The sequence below is a fragment of the Bombus pyrosoma genome, linkage group LG7 (genome assembly GCF_014825855.1).
Source record: "Bombus pyrosoma isolate SC7728 linkage group LG7, ASM1482585v1, whole genome shotgun sequence".
In the NCBI taxonomy this organism is placed as follows: Eukaryota; Metazoa; Arthropoda; class Insecta; order Hymenoptera; family Apidae; genus Bombus; species Bombus pyrosoma.
Genome location: NC_057776.1, coordinates 3,813,732 through 3,831,994, shown reverse-complemented (window position 1 = coordinate 3,831,994; position 18,263 = coordinate 3,813,732). Strand labels below are relative to the sequence as shown.

The following is an 18,263-nucleotide window of genomic DNA, read 5'->3' as shown; positions in this document are numbered from 1 at the left end:
CTTGCAAAAGAAGATAAAGCGAAATTAACAAGTAACATTTTCCCGCCAAAAAGGTGAGCTGTTGCCGTGGCGGGCAGGCGCCATGGCGCCACTGTCGTCAGACGCGATCACTGTTTTCATTCCATCTCGTGCAGCAACAGCAATTATTTCCAGATCGGGAAGATCTAATTTTTCCACGGTTTACCGGGTGTAAGTTGTTATCATTGGTTTAACACTCGATCGGACTGAAATCGGTAATGGGCATTAAGTGTGTTCAAAAAATATTCATGGGTAGACAGGAAGTGAATAGTCGGGGAGAGTTTTCGTGACGAGAGCCATCTTGACGAGCATCGGCTTGCTCATGATAGACAGAGGACGAGTCTGTGGCGGCGGCGGCAGCGGCGATGGAATCGTTTCTAAATGTTCCCGTGAATTCTGAACGCTCGTGTTGTCAGCAATTAGTATAATCGTTTATATCGTACATATCTTTCACAGTGAACCGGCTACTATTTCAAGAACAAATTTATTTGTGAGTTTTATTCGTTGGTAACTTACGCCACTGGCCGCGTTTACAATGACTCCATGCTGTGTGCTTCTCGACGTCTTACCATTTATGCGGGAATTCATTTAGTTTAAATAAAAAAGGGTCCGCCGTAAGATATTTCTTCGTGATAACGCTTCGAATCGTGCGAGAATAATTCAGGGAATTATTGTATATAGCAGTGTGTGTTGAGTGGATCATCGAATTAGCCGTAACAACGGCAGTGGTGTCTTGTTAAAAAATGTTCGCAGTTCGATTTCCACCGGCATGTTGCGTATAAATTTTTCTGACACCCGCGAAACTTCGAACTCCGAATGTTACGGGTTTTTTTTTTTAAATTAGGATATGTTACAGAAGCGATCTAATAATGTTTTTACACTGTTTGTTTAAAGAAAATAGGTTTATTCAACGAATTTATTATATAAATTGTTAAAAGATTTATTTGTAAAGGTTCATCGATGCATTTGCTGATTAATACACGTTATAAGTGCTACATAATATTTATTATTAGATTGTATATTTTTATGTATTAGTGGAAGTTTTAAAATACAAAAATACATTTAAGGGTGCAAAATATCGAAAATAATATTTGATATAATATCTGATAGGTATAACAAACTTTTATTTAAATTTCATGTCTTTAATTATATTTATAAAAATATAAAAATGCATAAAGGCCCACAGTCTATTTATTATACAGAGGATAGATATTATTTGTCACAATATATATTTTGATGTAATTAATTTTTACTTTTCTTTTACCTGCTAATTAGTTAATTAATCTAAAATATGGATCTTATCATTGAAATTTTAGTTCACTTGTAGAGAAGAGATAATATATGTTCATGTTAGTATATAGTAACTGAACCATGAATTTAAAATTTATAATATAATGTTCAAAGAATTATTGAATAATTAAATTAATCTGTTATTAATGTATTGTCATTGATTACTTGTTTTGTCTTATATGCTTGGTATAATATGACTAAAGTTGTCAGTGGACAGCCTTAATAAAAACTAAAAGAAAATGTTATGTTTTTTTAGAAAAGAAGCTTGTGGATAGAGACTTAAATATATTATTGAACAAAATGGAGGGTGGCGATGGCCCTTCGGCCATTAGTAGTAATCCTACTGCTATTAAAGGTAATATTTACAATTTGTCATTAGTAATATGCTACGCAAACAACAAGCCTTTGTTTATTTTACTGCTATAAACACAATTATTGTATAAATATATAAGTTTATTAAAAATGAATAATATAATTTTAAATTCTTAACAAAGTTAATTATTACATAAAATATTAAACAAATTAAATTTATTATAGTTAGATCAAATTTGAATCAGAAAGCTGTAAACATGTATTCTTTTGAACAGTTTCATAACAGATAATTTATATGAGTATAAAAAGTCAATAATCAGTGGTACAGAAAAGTGAGAGTCCTGGCATATTGACCAAAATATAAAATGAAACTTCTTTTGAAAATGTATTTTATAACCTTTATTACCTATGATTGATTTACAAACATAAAATAATAAATTTTATTATGTTATTAGCTGCACAAGAAGAGATGGGAAGATTAGATGTTCTTGTGTGTGGACAGTGCCATTCAGTTTTTCATTTTATTGAAGAATTCCAAGAGCATCGTACAAAAGAAGGTGCTTGCACCCAAGTTTCACATTTTCGTGAAAATAGTAATGTTAGTAACCCTTACGTCACTATTAAATCATAATGGCATTGAGAAATAACGCTGGAATAAGAATATCACTATCTTGTTTTAACTTTTTGTAGAATGAGCAAAAAGCACAAGTATGGGCTTTCCTTTTATGGAAAGATTCACAAATCCAACAGGAAGGTTCAGATAGGGATTCAACAAATTCATGGAAACTGTATCAAAAATGGTGCAAAATGGATACACACATAAGAGATTCCTGGATTGCAGCTGGGAAAACTATACAAACATTTACGAAAATTAGTAATGCAAAAATGCAGGATGTACCAAGGCAAAATCAAATAACCACTAATGCAGAAGGTGCATATCAAAAAAGCAATAATTTTATTCTGATTTAAATGATCAATGCACCTAAGGTATTCTGTACTATTCTAGGAAAACCGATAGTAGTCCGTAAAGTAATTAGAAACGGGCAACCGGAAGATGATAGTAAAAAAGATAATAAAACTTCGGAAGCAAAGAATCAAAAAAGTAATGAATCTTTCGAGGAAGTGGAAAAGAAAGAAAAACCAAAATTGAGACCGACAATAAAACTCAAGGTCAGCTTCGTTACATTTCAATAACTTTAATGTATGTAAAAAGCTAATAATTTATTCATTATAATAGACCAAATCAAATAAAGCTGGTGATGACGACTCAAGCGATGAAGAGTATGTAGTAGAAAAAATCTTAGCGAAACGGTTTAATCCGAAAAAAAGATGTTCGGAATATCTATTAAAATGGGAAGGTTTTGGGCAGTAAGTTTAATTTACAATGTAACCGTACATTTTTAGATAGGAGAATAATACGATAAATTACGAAAGATATTAAAAATATTCGAAGATGAAAATATGCGAATAATTACAGTGAACATAATAGATGGGAACCTGCTGAGCATGTAGCTACGTGTAAACATTTATTAGAAGAATTTGAAAGAAACCTTGCTAAAAAAAAAGAATTGAAAGCAGCTCAACAACAGGCTACTGCTAAGGCAACAGGTCGAGGTGCTCATCCTGCACAAAAAACAATTATAAAAGCTGAAGCTAAACCTGGACCAAGTACCGCAGGTCAAGTAGGGTAAGGCAATTATTTTTTGCCTACAGTTTCTACAATTTTCAATGTGTTCTCTATATTTGTTAAAATAACACTTCAAATTCCAAATTTTCTGTATGTAGACGACCTATGCGATCAAGTAAATCAAAAGCAATGGATCAAGTGAAGCAGTGGTGTGGTTCCATGAAAGACGAAGACAATGACCGTATGTGTATTTTATAATATAGTCTATATTAGTGACCTGTACTTTTCGTAAGAATTGTATATACACTACAAATGTTAAAAACATATTAAGATTCCGAAATTTGTTTAGTATTAGGGAAAAGAAAGATGGATTATTCCGAGAGTGATTCCGAGGATGGTGGCAGCAGCGCCGCTAAACGGACTAAAGGCGACACAGGTAGTGACGAAGACTGGACTGGAGAGTCTGAGGAGGAAAAATTGTTGGGTCGAAGTGATATGATTCAACGCGCATTTAATCGTGCTAATGCTCAATCAAACGGGTCTAACAGAGCAAGTGGTTCGTCTACAGATCTTGCGACTTCATTGGGACTTCAATCTCCCGAAGGAGCAAAATCTAACCAACCACCAGTCCTAGTTGCGAATGCCAAAGGAGTTGTTAAAGTTGACCCGAAGCAAATGCCAAATTTAACATCCGGCGTTTATGTAATGTCACGGAAAGATGGCATCATCAAGTTGGACTCGTCCCCTAGCGGAAAATTGGCTGTAAAAGGTTCGCCAACCACACAAGGTGTTTTGATGGTTCAAAATCGAGATAATACTAACGTAGTAAGGAAGCAAGTAATATCCGCATCGCAATCGAATTCTGTAACACCGGTAAAAGTGGTTTCTAAAATGGATGGAAGTCAAGTAGTAACGCAGATGAAAGTAGTTTCTAAGCCTGTTACGAGTAAAGCAGGAGGTACACAGAAAACAGAGCCTATAAAGATCCAGCCGAAACCAGATCCGACACAGTTACCGCAGATACATGTCGTGACCGCGGTGCCGGCTCCCATAACTTTGCAGCCAAGAATAAGTACAGGAATACGTCCTGGACCTGTTACAGGCCAACGCAGTGCGGACGGTCGACCTTTGTTACCCAGACCTCCACTGCGTGCGACGACACCAACTAGCGTACTTGGAATCGGGTCAACAATTCGCACACCTGTTAGGGCGCCAGCCCCGAAACAAGTTCAGTCCCAGCAAACACGCCAGGTACTACAAAAACGTACGACGGCTGTAACTACGCAAAGTAACTCGGTGAGTCCTGGAAATGTTACTCAAGTTAGGCCAAAGTTTACGGTGCTTAGCCCACAGCCGAAGCAAGTAGTAAAGTCTGGAACTAGTCCAGTGCAACAGGCTAAACAGTCTCCGAAAACACCAGTTGGTAAGCCACAGTCATTATTATCTCCGCAGCAAAAGTTATTAATGGCAAAAAGGAAAGCTCAAGAAGCAGCGGGTATCATTAAACCAGGTGGCCGCGGCCTCCTAGCAGCTGCTCGTGTTACCGCCGGTCGAGGCAGAGGGAAATTGGCTGAAACACCAGCGACGGCCACTCCAGGAAACAAACTGAAAGAAAGTAAATTGGCGGAAGGTGATGGACTTCATATGGAGTTTCACGAGGTAGGCTCCGAAGAGAGTAGCAGCGATGTTGAACCGGAGCTTCCACCTCCTGAAGCTGATACTATTGCCACTACGGAGCCTGATAGTCCACCTAGGCCGTTTACTCTTTGTCCATTGACGGGCCGTATCATTGGACCGGATGGTGAACCTGTCGAACAACCGGCTGAACCAGAACCTGAACTTGAATCTACGGGAACTCCGTTGTCCACCATTAAAACCACTACAACTACATCAGAGAGTATAGACGTCTCTGCTACAACCACCACCACAGAATTGGTTCTACCTTCTCTTGATTCTCTTACAGAGGGTGGTGGAATAATGAGAGTCGAAATGAGTCCTGGTGGAACGACAGGAACGATCGTTCAGACCAGCGAGCCAGCGCAAATCAATTTGACGAATGTATCTGTTCCTGCACCGGATCTTCCTTGTTTGGATGATACAGCTCCTGCCGTGGCCACACCAGCCACAACCACGACAACACCGTTAACAGAAGCGACACCAACCAGTGAATCCTCTATTGCAGCAGGATTAACCACAGCCACTGTTACCTCGACTAACACAATAGCAATCGCGTCTACCGATGTAAAAACTGAAGAAAAAATATCGGAAGAGAGGAAGGTAACCGAAGATACATCAAACTTGGTAACAATAACTGGAGAGGATGGTGTTGTTTATCAAGTGGCTGGTCAAGCCGAGGATGGTCAGACATTATTGGTAACTCGAGATGCTGATGGCGAGCAACAATGTGTATATGTTACCACAGAGCAACAAGGAGACGAAGGCTCTGTTTTAACGTTAGATCACGCTGTGGCGGAAGCTGTAGCTCAATTAATACCTGATCAAGTAAATCTGGCTTCGCAATTCTATGTAAAGGAAGGCGGTACAGAACCTACTGAAAATCCAATGGTAATGTCTATCATGGACAACACGAACACGGCGGATGTGACGGAGGGACAAGAAGATGGTGATGGCCATGGCCAAGTTGTAGCTCAAGTCGTACAAGCGGAGGAACCTACTCCAGGTAATGTATCGAATTTAAACATTCGTTTCAAATTTTTTAAACTATATATTAAGAAATAAAAATTGATAGTGAAAACTAAAGTAAAGGGATATATTATTAAAATTTAATTGCATTATTATGTTAGGTGGAACCAGAAGAGTAGTCTTACTCTTACCTGACGGAAATCTAATGATGACAGAAGTGACGGAAGAACAGTATGCTGCGCTCGGACTCGGCAAGTGAAGAGACACTTAACATTAATATCATGTGGAATAAATAAACGATTATGCATCGAACTATACAATTTACAATGGAAGTTGTACGCTTAAGGGATGATCGTGGGTTGTATATATGTAAGAACATTTACTTCGTACAATTGCAATGAAATTATTCACAATTTTTCCAGCTGAAAACAGATACAATGTGAAAGAAAAAGAACAGAAAACATATATGGCTGGTATATTGTAAAAAGAAGAAAAGAAAAAAAAATAATAACAGGATCATAATTACACAGAAATCTAGAATAATAGATTAATGGATAAATAATTATGTTTTAGAAATTCATGTTTCAGTGTCCCAAGTCCGCTGGAATCTTAATTTTTATTCGTTTAATTTATAAATGTGAAGAGAGAGCGAGCGAGAGAGAGAGCGAGAGAGAGTAAACGCGAAAGGAAAACATTGCATCTTTGAGGAAAATCCATTACACGTTTGAACTAAGCATTGTATTTGTAGGATAGTAAAGTATAATCTGGGGTTTTATATTTTCCACACAATAATAGGCTTTTAATAAAGACCTTTATTTCCCCGCATACAAAGTCCAAGCTTATATAGCACGATATATTTGGTCAGGTTTTAGAGAAAAGTCGCGAGGAATTTATTGGTAATTATCAATAGATGAATCGGCATTTCAGAATGTAAATATATTAAAAAGGAAAAACGAGAGAAAAGAATCGAATATTTCGACTACTTCTATCGCGATGATTTTTTATATAAAACTTGAACCTAGTTTGACTCTATGCTAATACATATACCTTTCTTCACCACAAGATTCATATAAATTATAATTTAATACTCTTTGATTTCTAAAATCGTACCATTCTAATACGAATATTCGTAATAATATTTAAATTCGTACATTGTAAATTATTTACGCGAGCGCAAAAATTCATTTTTTTTTCTTTTTTTGCGTTTTAAGGACTGTGTATGCTTACTCTTAATAGATTAAAATAAGTGCACACTTATAAAAGAAAATAAACACATAATTTTTAAATCTATAAGGCTTTTAAAACAAAAGAAAGATGATGAAAAAAAGGACAGAAAAATACAGTGTTGTTTAATGCAATATCATGCGCGTCTCATTATTATCAAGCTCCCATTCCTTTTCAGGTTGCTCGATACATAATTACACACGTACAATTAATGTCCAAGATATCTGTCGAATAACTACGATGCTTTTCGAAACACGCTAATCGCTTTTTGCGCTATAGTGCTTTTGACGACAAGAACGAAAGTGTACCAATTTTTTATATCTTAAGACGAAGAATTGATACTTGTGTGAACGATGGTGGAGGTCTCGTTGAACGTATTATAGAAATAGGCAACGTTGAGAATCTGTGAGATCTCTCTCGCTTGTTTATTTAATAGACTGTACAAAGCGTAATCTATAATGTCATATATGTAACAGAGAAGGAAAAACAATTAAAAGTACGTGCATATAATGTTTATGCGTGTTGAAATAATTATACATATGTATGTGTATGTATATGGGTTTAGAAAGCAAAGAAAGATACACGAATTCTTTGTATTTACGAAATACAATTTACGATAAATATAAATAAGTGTACCTTATTGTGATTGTATTGCGACTATGTCAAACGAGATCAGACGTTTTTTCGTCAACGTAAATAATAATTAATTATAATAGGGTTAAACTAGATTCAAGCGTTTAATTATAAGCAGTCTGCTCTCGCAATAAAATAAAAGAGGAAGAACTGCGCGTAACGAGAACGATTTTTAATTATATCTCGGTATAAGAAGAAACTATTTTGCACGATGTACGGCCAGGAATATAAAATCCTAGTATTTTACTAACGTACTCCTTTTGTACATAGAACTTCATTCTCTAAACCTTTATATAAAAAATTGTTTCCAAATAAACCATAGTGTCAAAATTAATCTACATATTTATTTTTCATCATAATTGTTACTGTGTTCTAATTATTTATTCCTTAATCACCATGTATATATTTGTTCAAATTTCATTTAACACTCACAAAAAAGATTTAAATAACTAGGCATGCAATGTATTCATTTGCGATTTCATTTGTTAATCGTAATTAAAGATTAATCGACAAATTTTTTTCATAAAATGAGTCTTATCCAGATGGAGGATAATGATAGCAAAACATATACTCAATCTGTCCAAAGAAGACTTGAAAGTATGGTACAGTACAGAAATGATAATTGGAAAATGTCACATGGTTTTATTAATACTACTCAAAAAAACGTGGTTTTGCAACAAAATTCGACCTATCTGCTCTGTGTTAGTATCTTCATATTTTTGACTAACAGAGAAACCAAAATAGTCAAATGTCCGTGATTTTTACAGACCTACAAAAATAGGTTACAAAATGCTTGTCCAGCTGACATTAAACTGCTGAAACGTAACGTTCAGGAAGACTTAAAATCAAAATATGACGAATTAAAATCTGAAGATGTTGATTTTGAAGAATGTGAAGCAGATTTAGGTAGAATACTTAATAAAGTTGTTATTTAACATATAAAAAATCATCAACAACTTTTTTAGACATACATCCTAGTGAGTTAGCAATAGATCCACCAAAAGTGAAGATTTGGGACGAATACAGGAAACTGATAGAATTATCAAGACAAAAACCAAAATCAAAACTTAAGCAATCATTGATACACGTGACATCGTTACCAAAACTTTATGTCAATAAGTATATCTATTAAATAACGGTTAAAAACGTTGAATTTCATAATCTTCGTATTAAATCTTCCGAACCAGGTCTTACTCCAAGCTACGATCAGGTTTGGACAGTCGAGTGAAAAGAAGCATACTAAAATCTGATACCCAAAAGAGTATATTAGTGGCCAACACGAATTACGTGCAATTTCGTAATTTTAAATTGAAAAAGATGTATAAGGTTCGTCTTGACTAGTTTCCATTTAATCCTACGGTAGTGCAACGAAATGAAAAAGAATTTAGAATACCTTTTTTCATTTCTTAAATGTGACACAAATACGGAAGAATTATTGTTAATAGATTAATGATTTTTATTCACTGATACGAATACTTAAAATTTAATATAAAATTTAATACGCAGAAATATACAAAATATCCGAAGTATTCCACTCGCTATAATATTCAGTGGGTAAAACAAATTTTTTTTAAATGCACCCAAAAGATATAAGTTTGCATGCATATGAATTTTACGCCAAATAATTTTTTTTTTTCTTAAACGTCTTTTTTCGATTGAAACTAAAGCGAGAGTGAGAAATAAAAAACTCGAAGACCATTTTGTAACCGACTTTATTATATGGCAGAAAATAATTATACTGCAAAATGTCAGCAATATCCCAGCAAGATTTCAAATAGAAGGGAGACCGTATCGTTCCAAGTTCCGCGTTATAATGCAGCCTGTGGTAGAGAACAGAGGCATCGTTCCACCGGGAATGCAGCTGCGATTGATCATTCTGTTCCGTTGCGACGATATCGATACACCAGAAGAAGTATTGGTGTTAAACGTTCAACATGGAAGTTCGGTGATTATCCGGTTGCACGGATACAAAGACCCTCCTATTTTGTTGGGTATAAAAGTTACTACAAAATAATAATAGAATAGATATGAAGAATATAGTTTAAGGGGATGCTGCAATAAGAAGGTAACTCCACTTTATAATTGAATAGACAGTAATTTGTGTAGACCAAAACTCAAAATCAAATTACTCTTTCGATCAACTAATATTTGTAGCAATATACTTTTGCACTTTTGGACATGATATTATATTTCATACTGCGCCTTATTGTTGCAAACCCTTCAATTTAAACCTTATATCAATAGCCGAGATGCATAACGTTGCTCAACACAGAATTATAAACTCATATCGTATAATAAACTCATTTTATCACGGATCTTAAATCTTAACCTTATAAATTTCTTTTTTATTATTTAATTTGTACTTTACAATTTGTCCAGCTGGACGTTTGATAAATTTTTCTAACTTGATTGTTAAATAACACGTGGATGGCTATCCCCAGCGGGATACCATCTTCGAGATTTTGTTGACTTGGGAACGAAAAGAAAGATATGGGATAGATATTTCGCCTTTAAAAGGTTCAAACCACGACGGACCGAGAGGTTTGTAAAAAAATTTTCGTCGAAAAGCAAAAGATTTTCAGAAAATGTATTCAGGTGAGCACCCGGATATGGACATAAGGGTTAACCTGATTTGCTTAGATGTATAAGAATAATAAAGAAACAAAGTATAAATACAAGGTAAAAAGAACTGAAGAAATATTTTTTCTATATAGGAACTTGCGTGATGGAAGAAATATTGTTCACATATTCGGACACATACACGGAATTATTGAATCAAGCTTGGCATCCAGAGATAGCAATGTCATTCGATAGTTTAGAAGTACGATATTCTAATTCTTAACAACGATAAGAATACCTATTATAGCTGACGTCTGACTTCTTGCGGATTAAGCGTCAAAGTCATTCTTTTGAGTATATTGATAATGATTTTGTTTTTTTGAATCATTTATTGAAACACAGATAAAGATGTTTTAATTATTTTATTATTTCAATAATACATTTGGGTCACTTCCCTTGTTAGAACTATTTATCTTTCCATTCTTTTTTTTAACATGTGATAGAGGGAATTGATAGAGCTTGAACGATATTACATTGACCTTGATATTAGAGACAAGAAATCTTTAGCTCAAATAGCGATAAAGGAGTTGTAATGGTTTTACACGTCATCATGACTTTGATTTTTTTAGTCTTTTACATTAAATAGCTCTGAAACTTTATCTACCTGGATGACGGAAGGCGATAATTTTGTAAGCATGACTTTCGACTGTAAGAAAGCCTTTGTAGGAGAAGAAGTTTATGTACTTATAAAATTCAAGAACGTCGGCGGAGAGGGCCGGTTTTTCATAATGAGCGAGGCAGACTGGTTCTCTATGAACATTATAGTAAAATCACTTCCTATTTCTATCCGTTTCATTAAAAAAGAAGTTCTTCTTAAATATCTTTTTATTAAAAAAGATTTTGTTTAGTATCTTTTTCTCCATTCCCATTGTATATTTTTTTATTTTAGGATATCACAGATAAAAATAGTTTAAAATTATCCTGTTTTACCGTGTGGCCTGCTTATTTTGCACTGAACACAAACGAAGAACTGGATTTTCATATGTACTTCTCGCCAGAGTGCTATGGAATTCATGTAAATGGAGAATAATTCATATAAAAATATATCGGCATCATTAATTTTCTTCGACTTGCATGTCCACTTCTGACCTTTTATTACCATTTTTGTCAGGTGGAAAAATTATACATATTATGCGATAATTGCACCTTGCTGGAAACAGAGATAATCGGTGATGGATTAATATATGAGTCCAATTTCATCCAGCTTAGTAAAGTATTTATACTATAAACTCGATGCAAAATAGGATTAATTTAAATATGAAAGGTGACAATTAAAATAAGTAAAATTGCAGCATTTAATGAAATTAACACCATTGGAAAGAAATATTGATAATCAAGCGAATTATTACATAAACCTGAGCACCAATACCCCTGACGGTATCGGGCAATGCATCATTGCTGTAAGCAATATTAGGTATACCGTATATTTGTTACCACAAATTTAACAATAAAACAATTTTAGTTTAGTAACTGTTAATTGAATAAATACATTATGATTATTTTTAAATAGTGAGATCAGCATGCATTTTTCCTGGATGAAACGAAATGTGCAAACTGACATGCACAGAATACATACAAAGAATTATTTTCCCTTAGAACTGCTTCACATTAATCCAGACCAAGGAGTTTTCGCACCAACTTCCGTTCACTATTTTACTGTAACGGCTGAATATAAAGATTTACAACCAAATTATTATTTTGCTGTTCTACAGTGAGTTTACGGCTAAAAAAGTATTGTTACGAACAATAATATTAATTTTGAGTTGTTACTGTGAAAATTAATGTATTCGACATTCATCGAATTATATTAGATTATACGTAGAAGATATACCAGTTGATGCGATACCAAAAAATACGGATCTACAAACGAAAGAATGCACCACAAAACAACGAACATGTCCAGCTGTAAGATCATTTTATTCTCTTTACTAACTTGTCAATTAGAATAGAAATATTTTTTTAAAAGAATATTCACTGTCAGTCTGTAGACGTTTGGATCGCCGATGTCGAAGTTTGGTTGCAATACATGATGGATGAGGAGGATAAAACGTGCGTCGATTTTAATATTGAATTTACATTTAGAGATTTGAAACTCTCATGTGTCTATTAGCCTTGCATTATCATTTATTATATTGCAAGCAATTTGTTTACATTAATTATTAATTCCTATTTCTCCCATGAGAGTGAGAAAATCTATAATCATCATTCTTCCATTATTTATTTTAACATAAACAAAGGAAGATTATTTACAATTACCAAGGTCCAGTATCTATTTGAAATTGTATTTTAATTGACCAGTGATCGAACAACAGAAGAAGTATTGAAACATATCTTGGATGTGCCATCAGATATCAAATATCCCCGATCAGATTACGAAGAAGAAGAAGACAAAGAAGAAATGATAGAAGAATTACTAGAAGAAGAATTTGAAGAAGGAACATCAACGTGTCAGTTAGTAAGGCTTTCATTAATTTTTCATCTCTGTTGTCATCTTTATTGTGTTTACAAAATTATACAAATTTACTACATTGTAGGAAGCAGATGAATTATTTCATCACCACGATTTAGTAAACCTAAACCAATTCGACCTACTGTGGCAAGAGCATATAATAAGCATGGGTATCATTAGACCCACGAGGCTTGTAATTTTAAGATAATTTATGTTACTTAAAAAGCTTTATACTTCTTATTAAGATTATTACGCGTGACAGGACTCTATACATCGGTGTCAAGGAAACTTATATTTTAATATTAAAGAATCTCGCTGATGACTCATTGAATTATTCGTGGGGTGAAGTTAATGGTTTAGATTCGTCAAAGATGAAACTTTGCGTGTGTCCTGAAAAAGGAGAAGTATTAGCTAGAGGCACTAAAAAAATTGAAATAACTGTCACACCAGTTTCAGAGGTTAAATATTTGTTTAATTTTTCAAAAATTTGATTTTGAAAAAATATTTGGTTTACTATTTATTTTCTAGGGGATCGTGCAATCGTTATTTATACCATGTTTTGTGGGAGATTCACGGAAAATGATAATGCTGGGCATCGAATGTTTCATCGAATCACTTTATGTTACATTTTATTTTCCACTAAACGACGATACGCCATTGTTAATGAATAATTTTGTTAAAGTAAAGTGGCGGGCAGATAGTCTCAAACTTGCTTTGGATATGGCGGGAAAATCTAGACGGCACATGGTACATTTAATTAATCATTTTGAAGATCATAAATAAACATTTTTTTTTTAATTTATTAATCCTTTGTGCTCGGCTATCCCTTCTGAGGAGATATCGCAAATCTGGCAAACAACTTGGACGTCCACTCTAAGGAGACAAAGAGATCACTGGTGATTATATAGTATAAAATTACACAAGCTCTAAATTTTTTAAAAATATGTTTCCTTGAAGTTTCACAGTACGAAAAAACAAAGAAATGAAAAATATGCTGAGACATGCCGAATACAAAGGTTTATTTTTTTTAAACCTCGAGTTATTTAATCTAAAATTTCATACTTTTAATTTTTCATTTTTTATTTTTCAATCAAACGCTTAAAATTTTTTAAATAAAAATTTCAAATTTTTAATTTTCTGCAAATTAGAAAGGCAATCCGTCATTATTGTATCCTATCCATAAAAGAACGAAAATTGTATAAATTATTTTCTGATAATAATGATGTAAAATATTATACTAATATTTTGGAATTCAAGCGCGTAATTCAAATGGACTATCAATCTTAATGTACAACTTTGCAGAAATTATTAGACAAGTACAAAAAGCGAGAGGAACGAGAACTAATGAACACGAATCTGGATCAAGGAGAGGTTCTTAAAGATGCTTCAGCAGGTCCTTCTATACAAGAAGTGGCAGTTGACGAATCAGGCGAACAGCCCTTCCTAAGTACTCGTACTTCAGAAATCATTCAGGTAGTGGAATGTTTTCAAACCATAAATATTACTATCGTGATTGTATAATATATATGTTTGACTTAATGACTATAGATGAGCAACATAGCAGAAAATGACAATTATTTGCAAGATATGGTTTCCTCTGGAAGCATTGTACCATTCCACGAAAAATTCTTACCACTGGTTACACAGCCTGTTGTAATAGAATTTCCAGGTTTATCGTTAAGAACAGGTATCTTGATTAACATTTTGAAAGGAAATATACTCCTCTAAATGAAAAAATAAATATTTATATTTACAAAGAAACGAATAATTCCAACCTTCAGTGCAGAAGAAAACTTTTATAATAAAAAACGAGACTTCGATTCCAACTAATTATTGGCTTCGTATAAAGAACTTTTATCCCATCATGTGTTCATGTAAATGGAAGTCGCAAGAAGATCGGATCAAGTTCATTTATAAACGAGTATTTAGTCGGCGGAAGGAATTAATAGGTAGGATATTGTTTACTCGTAAAATTATGAAATCCTAAATATATGATTTTTGGAATAATCTCTTCTATTTACAGAAGACACATTGTGCAAAGTAAAACAACCTGGATCAGGTATGGTAGTCTATGTTGATCCCTTAAATTCAGATATTGGTCCTTTCAAAGCCATGCCTGTGGACATTTATGTTTTTGCTGATACATGGGGTTATTATGTGGATGAATTAGAAATAAATATTGCTGGTTTACCACAGTATACTATAGGGATATGTGTACAAGTTGTTGGATCACCAATATCATTGTCAATTTCTGATAGAAATGAATCTAATGTACCTATTATTAGGTATATCCAACATTTTTCCATTTTAAAAAATTCAAATTCAGCATTTCAGAAAATATATTTGTAGATATGGAATGGTAACTGTAGGTAGTCGCCTACATGGGAGAAGAATATCATTGACAAATACAAGCGTGGTGCCTATAATTATTGACTGGCACACATTTGTAGTCAAACCAGTTCTGGAATCAATGCCTTTTAACATAGCATTCAGCTTTCATACACCATTTACTGACGAATTGGCATCAAAATTGAGAAATAATAAGCAGAAGACTAATAGTGAAATACACTTAGAAAAACACTATCCATACTCAAAAGGCTTACATACGTGTGATTCTAGTGAATTCAACAACACTAGTGATATTACAACATCTAGTTACATGTAAATCAATGTTACATGTTCTCAATAGCAATGTAATAGTCATCAAAAATATACAATTACATTTTCTGAATTATCTTAGGGAATCCTCACACATGACCCCATCCTGGATGTGCAATGGTGAAATTTCCAAACAGTATACCACCAGTAGCTCCAATAGATGTTCAAAAAGTGAAAGTAAATATACAAAAGATGAGATATGCTTCAATGCAAATAATATAGCAGAGAGGAAAGATATTGAAGTACAAATTTCGATACTTCCTTACTATGGTTTAATTGATACAAGAATATGCACGGTAAAAAGACATTTAGATCTTATTAAAATATTAAGAAAAACATATTACATATATCAATAATAAAGAAAACATTTTGGTATCCTACAAGGTTACCCCTAGAGAAATGTTCATCTTACCCAAAAGTAATACCTCCCTAATTATTGATATACAACTTGAAAGATACAAAGCTATGATGGAAACAAATGAAAGTATTGAAGGAGAATTTTTTTGCAAAATTCTTGGATTTCTACGAGTTGCTCCAAATGATATGTTTGTATAGCTGACTTATAATACAAATCAATGCAAAATATCTACAATGAATTATATGACACTATATAATAATAATAGGTACAGAGATAACTATTATGCTAGACAGAGTGGCAATTATTTTTCTCCTGTAGAAATTGATGTTACTGCAAATATTACTAAATCTGTATTGGACTTTAATATTTCTAAATTTGATAGAACGTTTATATGTTGTGCCAGTAAAGTAATACGAAGTCGAAGGAAAAGATTAGAGTATGTAAAATTACAAAATATAAATATTCTTATTCAAAGACTAGAATATTTCTTCACCTAATCTATTTTTCCTAGACTAACTAAAACATTATTTTTGTACAACACTAAAAACAAGCTAATAGAGATAGCTTTAGAAACATATGAACCATTTTATATCAAATCTACAGCAGTTTATGGAGAAGCAGAGCTATCTAAGTCTGGAATTATATGCATAAATCCAAATGGATACATTGAAGTAATTTATCTTTTCCTTTGGCAGAAATACAAATTTTGAGTAACATTCTTTTTATAGGTAAAAATAGCGTGTATTGTAGAAGAGAAATTAATTCAAACTATAATGAATACAAGTTCAGATCAAGATTTCCATGATCCAAAGATCACAATAAGAGAACCATTACACATTATACATTCTGATAAACGATATCAAGTATTAATCATTTTTCTTTTTTGTTCTGCTTGAATGAACATAATAAATCCTTAAATTTATGTGATTTTAGAACTTGGAATTAATTTTACAAATATGGTTACCAGTGTTAAAATTATCATCATACACATTAGATTTTGGTCTTGTTTACATAGGTGATGCAAAGAAACTATCATTAACTATCAGAAACTTATCAAGTATAGCCATAATTGTTATCTTCTTTAGTATTTACATACATTAGCATTATTTTAACATTATAAACTAACTAAGCCTTATTGATTGATTTTCATTAGTATGCAGTATAAATTGTAGAATAAATAAAAAGTCCAAGACCGAAGAATTTATGATTGATAAAAGGCATAGAACATTGTCAAGTCAATATAACTACCAAGGCTGTTATTTTACAATCACGATTACTTTCCAACCAAAGTAACATAATTTAATCATAAATATTCTATCACTAACCATGCTGGTCACTGTACAATAACTGCAATATTTACAGAAAACCAGGGAAATTAGTCGAAACATTAGAAATACTAACAGATACCCTATACAATACAGAAGAATGCCAACTTTACGGAGAAGGAACATTAGATGAAAAATATCATACTCCCGGTGTATAAAAGAATAAACAATTACAAATCTACTTAAAGATTATGATTCATTAACAAAATAAAAAACAGTTTACGAAAGAGAGTTAAAATAAAACAGGGCGTTATTGGTAGTAGCGTTAATAGTATTCTAATAAATGATAAATGCGCAAAAGAGAACATAAACATTCATACCGATAATATAATTCCAGTTATTACATAAATCGGAATATATAAATTGAAAAAATTGATATTTTTGCTCATAACCTACTATTTATTACTTCTGATCATTTACCTTTCATAATCACACGACACCATGATTTAATTAGCACAAAATAAATTAAATTCTTTCACAGAGAAATACATATATATATAATGTATATACGTAATAAGTTACACTATCGTATAACTTCGTACTACATGATCTTGGATCATTGATAAGACATTATTAGAATTGGTAATTAAGAAGAGAAAAAGGGGATTTTCGCTCTCATGAATGTGGACCTTTCCATCAACGGTGTTAGAGCACGTCCACGTCGTCCAAAGTCGTATACACAGGTAGCAATTTCCATAGAGGAGGTAAGGCTCTTAACATCATAATGTGTGCTTTATAAATCAGCCACTAGCCATAGAGCGCTACGATCTAGAAGTTATAGAAAACAATATATATATATATATTTATACACCCGCTGATATACATATATAGTATACTTAGCATAGTTACTATACACTCGCGTGTCTACACTATATTACACATATGCAATTCAAACTCTTGACTTGAAGTGTTTTATTGTTTAGCGGGCAAATCGAGAAACATTTGGCTTTCACTAATAGCGTTGCCCCTACCACGATAGTTGCCAGACTTGTGCATACGACCGTGAGCACGCTTATTCACTTATACACACTTTCGGAATTTTTGATGACTTTACCGGTGTTCTCTTACTGTATCGCCACCTAGCGTACTGTAGATATATCACCGAAG

The 18,263-nt window shown here is 33.1% G+C and overlaps 5 protein-coding genes and 1 long non-coding RNA gene across 14 annotated transcripts; 5 read left to right on the top strand and 1 right to left on the bottom strand.

The window, feature by feature from the left end:
* The first annotated feature begins 81 nt into the window (after window positions 1-81).
* On the top strand, window positions 82-8,081 carry LOC122569421 (flocculation protein FLO11). Of its 4 annotated transcripts, XM_043730444.1 has the most exons (11): window positions 198-508; window positions 1,565-1,663; window positions 2,076-2,218; window positions 2,311-2,551; window positions 2,627-2,790; window positions 2,858-2,988; window positions 3,098-3,307; window positions 3,406-3,488; window positions 3,597-4,670; window positions 4,758-5,927; window positions 6,052-8,081. In XM_043730444.1, the coding sequence occupies exons 2-11, from the start codon at window positions 1,609-1,611 to the stop codon at window positions 6,147-6,149; spliced, it is 3,369 nt and encodes a 1,122-aa protein (XP_043586379.1). In that variant the 5' UTR covers window positions 198-508; window positions 1,565-1,608; the 3' UTR covers window positions 6,150-8,081. The 4 variants fall into 4 exon arrangements, with proteins under 4 accessions (XP_043586377.1, XP_043586379.1, XP_043586376.1 ...); XM_043730442.1 differs by lacking the exon at window positions 198-508 and adding an exon at window positions 82-189 and having other exon boundaries at window positions 3,597-5,927; XM_043730441.1 differs by having other exon boundaries at window positions 3,597-5,927.
* Window positions 8,082-8,186: 105 nt separating this feature from the next.
* LOC122569442 lies at window positions 8,187-9,091 on the top strand. Its single transcript, XM_043730516.1, has 3 exons — window positions 8,187-8,448; window positions 8,515-8,653; window positions 8,713-9,091. The coding sequence occupies exons 1-3, from the start codon at window positions 8,275-8,277 to the stop codon at window positions 8,877-8,879; spliced, it is 480 nt and encodes a 159-aa protein (XP_043586451.1). The 5' UTR covers window positions 8,187-8,274; the 3' UTR covers window positions 8,880-9,091.
* Window positions 9,092-9,361: 270 nt separating this feature from the next.
* On the top strand, window positions 9,362-11,881 carry LOC122569791. The gene is made up of 4 exons (XM_043731382.1): window positions 9,362-9,746; window positions 10,936-11,130; window positions 11,256-11,381; window positions 11,478-11,881. Exons 1-4 carry the CDS (start codon window positions 9,561-9,563, stop codon window positions 11,592-11,594), a joined length of 624 nt encoding a protein of 207 aa, XP_043587317.1. The 5' UTR covers window positions 9,362-9,560; the 3' UTR covers window positions 11,595-11,881.
* LOC122569434 lies at window positions 11,665-13,023 on the top strand. Its single transcript, XM_043730504.1, has 6 exons — window positions 11,665-11,780; window positions 11,877-12,077; window positions 12,178-12,271; window positions 12,348-12,415; window positions 12,665-12,821; window positions 12,901-13,023. Exons 1-6 carry the CDS (start codon window positions 11,665-11,667, stop codon window positions 13,021-13,023), a joined length of 759 nt encoding a protein of 252 aa, XP_043586439.1.
* LOC122569446 lies at window positions 11,897-18,204 on the bottom strand. Of its 6 annotated transcripts, XR_006317453.1 has the most exons (4): window positions 18,006-18,204; window positions 17,577-17,924; window positions 13,369-13,688; window positions 13,051-13,205 (listed from the first exon to the last, which is right to left on the bottom strand). It is a non-coding gene; the product is annotated as an uncharacterized LOC122569446 (long non-coding RNA). The 6 variants fall into 6 exon arrangements; XR_006317455.1 differs by lacking the exons at window positions 13,051-13,205; window positions 13,369-13,688 and adding an exon at window positions 11,897-12,031; XR_006317457.1 differs by lacking the exon at window positions 13,369-13,688 and having other exon boundaries at window positions 13,075-13,205.
* LOC122569441 lies at window positions 13,150-17,569 on the top strand. The gene is made up of 9 exons (XM_043730515.1): window positions 13,150-13,273; window positions 13,344-13,562; window positions 14,118-14,288; window positions 14,364-14,502; window positions 14,597-14,764; window positions 14,839-15,100; window positions 15,165-15,476; window positions 15,556-15,769; window positions 15,858-17,569. The coding sequence occupies exons 1-9, from the start codon at window positions 13,187-13,189 to the stop codon at window positions 16,026-16,028; spliced, it is 1,743 nt and encodes a 580-aa protein (XP_043586450.1). The 5' UTR covers window positions 13,150-13,186; the 3' UTR covers window positions 16,029-17,569.
* Window positions 18,205-18,263: the final 59 nt, after the last annotated feature.

Coding starts and splice junctions, on each gene's coding strand:
- LOC122569421 (XM_043730442.1), top strand. CDS start 1,609: ATGGAGGGTGGCGATGGCCCTTCGGCCATTAGTAGTAATCCTACTGCT. Junction 2,552..2,626: donor AATAACCACTAATGCAGAAG/GTGCATATCAAA, acceptor GTACTATTCTAG/GAAAACCGATAGTAGTCCGT. Junction 3,489..3,596: donor GAAAGACGAAGACAATGACC/GTATGTGTATTT, acceptor AAATTTGTTTAG/TATTAGGGAAAAGAAAGATG.
- LOC122569434 (XM_043730504.1), top strand. CDS start 11,665: ATGAAATTAACACCATTGGAAAGAAATATTGATAATCAAGCGAATTAT. Junction 12,078..12,177: donor TATTATTTTGCTGTTCTACA/GTGAGTTTACGG, acceptor GAATTATATTAG/ATTATACGTAGAAGATATAC. Junction 12,822..12,900: donor GAACATCAACGTGTCAGTTA/GTAAGGCTTTCA, acceptor ACTACATTGTAG/GAAGCAGATGAATTATTTCA.
- LOC122569442 (XM_043730516.1), top strand. CDS start 8,275: ATGAGTCTTATCCAGATGGAGGATAATGATAGCAAAACATATACTCAA. Junction 8,449..8,514: donor ATTCGACCTATCTGCTCTGT/GTTAGTATCTTC, acceptor TGATTTTTACAG/ACCTACAAAAATAGGTTACA. Junction 8,654..8,712: donor AGAATGTGAAGCAGATTTAG/GTAGAATACTTA, acceptor CAACTTTTTTAG/ACATACATCCTAGTGAGTTA.
- LOC122569791 (XM_043731382.1), top strand. CDS start 9,561: ATGCAGCCTGTGGTAGAGAACAGAGGCATCGTTCCACCGGGAATGCAG. Junction 9,747..10,935: donor CTATTTTGTTGGGTATAAAA/GTTACTACAAAA, acceptor TGATTTTTTTAG/TCTTTTACATTAAATAGCTC. Junction 11,131..11,255: donor GGTTCTCTATGAACATTATA/GTAAAATCACTT, acceptor TTTTTATTTTAG/GATATCACAGATAAAAATAG.
- LOC122569441 (XM_043730515.1), top strand. CDS start 13,187: ATGAAACTTTGCGTGTGTCCTGAAAAAGGAGAAGTATTAGCTAGAGGC. Junction 13,274..13,343: donor CTGTCACACCAGTTTCAGAG/GTTAAATATTTG, acceptor TTTATTTTCTAG/GGGATCGTGCAATCGTTATT. Junction 13,563..14,117: donor GAAAATCTAGACGGCACATG/GTACATTTAATT, acceptor ACAACTTTGCAG/AAATTATTAGACAAGTACAA.